The sequence below is a fragment of the Triplophysa rosa genome, unplaced genomic scaffold (genome assembly GCF_024868665.1).
Source record: "Triplophysa rosa unplaced genomic scaffold, Trosa_1v2 scaffold32_ERROPOS1978651, whole genome shotgun sequence".
In the NCBI taxonomy this organism is placed as follows: domain Eukaryota; kingdom Metazoa; phylum Chordata; class Actinopteri; order Cypriniformes; family Nemacheilidae; genus Triplophysa; species Triplophysa rosa.
Window position 1 is genome coordinate 41,217 of NW_026634338.1, and position 1,629 is coordinate 42,845.

The 1,629-nt window shown below is 40.2% G+C and overlaps 1 protein-coding gene across 1 annotated transcript; it reads left to right on the forward strand.

The window, feature by feature from the left end:
* The first annotated feature begins 643 nt into the window (after window positions 1-643).
* On the forward strand, window positions 644-1,617 carry LOC130550447 (uncharacterized). Its single transcript, XM_057327924.1, has 3 exons — window positions 644-750; window positions 832-887; window positions 971-1,617. The coding sequence occupies exons 1-3, from the start codon at window positions 731-733 to the stop codon at window positions 1,246-1,248; spliced, it is 354 nt and encodes a 117-aa protein (XP_057183907.1). The 5' UTR covers window positions 644-730; the 3' UTR covers window positions 1,249-1,617.
* Window positions 1,618-1,629: the final 12 nt, after the last annotated feature.

Sequence of the window (1,629 nt, forward strand, 5' to 3'; positions counted from 1 at the left end):
CGTGTGCATATTGTGTGTGTGGAGTGTTTTGTATGTGGGTATGTCTGTCTTCTGTGTTTTCAACCTTTTCTTGTTTTTGCAGGTACAACTTTAATTGTTTTGCTTATATTCAATATGTCTTATGTACAGCTGCTTTGTAACAATGAAAATTGTAAAAGCGCTATATAAATAAAGTTGAGTTGAGTTGAGTTGAGTTGAGTTGAGTGTATGTTACATACCTTGTTGTGAACAGTTTTGTGTGTGTGTGTGAATCATTTATCTTATCATGATTTTAATTTACTATGTGATTTGAATAGTTTGATTTTATTTGAAGTTTTTTAACAGGTATATTCTGTACACATTTTGTATGTACCTTGTGGAGTTTTGAAAATGGATGAAAGAAATAAAAGTACACCTTGTCTTTCTTTTTGAACATTAATACTTTTTTCCTTGATAAACAGTAAGTAAACTTCAAATAAATGACAACTAACCATTTAGAATGAGGAATGTGCTTATTCTTGCACACGGTCATCTTTCACATTCAGCTATCCTTTTTGTTTCACAGGTGAACTATGTTAGAGGTAATTAGTCATTCAGTTAATCACATGAGCTGACTGAACTCCTGGCGGCCTATAAAAGACATCTACTACAGCTAACATGTGTACTTGGATTTGTGCTTTTCTGTGTGTGAGAAGGGAAAACTGGCCAAAAAGATTCTTTGGCAACATCACACACACGCAGGTTTCCTGTCATGGATCAAGGGCTGAAAAGGTGTGTTTTCAATTATGCTTTTAAATGGTTCTGCTTTTTTTTTAAATGAATAATCCTAAGAAGGTTTTGTTTCACTTTTAGGCTGCCTTTACTAGCTGTTCTCCTAATATTTTGGAGATGTGCTTTTGGGTTTCCAGGTACTATATTCTACAACTAATTTGGGCACGTAGTTGAAGTAATTCTGTTTTTGTAAAACCTTGTTATTGTTTTATTTGTCTAGGTGGGGTTTACTCAAAAACCCATCTCCAGTGGGGTCAGGCTACAGACAGTGCTTTTGCACCCCGTTCAGTCCAGTCATCTCATTCGGAATCTCCAGTGACTGGGAGCTTTTCTGTTGATGAAGTGGGCTCTAGTTTGATCACTGACAGAAGCCAGACTAGCAGGTCCAGGTTTTCTAATCTACGCCAGTATGTCAAGGGTGGTTTTTCCAGCAGCCAAAAGACATCTCGTACCCAAACTGGCTTGGTTTCTTCAGCTTTGGCAGTGCCCCAAGATTAACGCCAGACAAGCAGTTTGACATCTCTTCAACCCCAGGTTTCCCCCAGTTCAAGTGTTCATAATATTGCAAGCCAGTTAGGCAGTGGACAGGGTTTGCAAAACCAGTCTCCTTCCTCATCTCATGGCGGTTCTGGTCTACAGTTGGCAGGTGGTTTCAGCCAAATTGGTTCTGTCCATCGTGAAGGCATTACCAGTGGTCTTCTGTCATCTCCAGGTGTCCCTAGTCAGCATACCCCAGAGTCTCATGTAAAGCTCGGTTCTTCACCCCTAATGGTTTCCAGCCAGGCCACCACTGATCAAACTGATTCCCCCAGCCTTCACACGTCTAGCACTCTGGAGAGTTCTGGCCCTTTATTGGGAGTTTCGGGTTCTGCCTCTAGC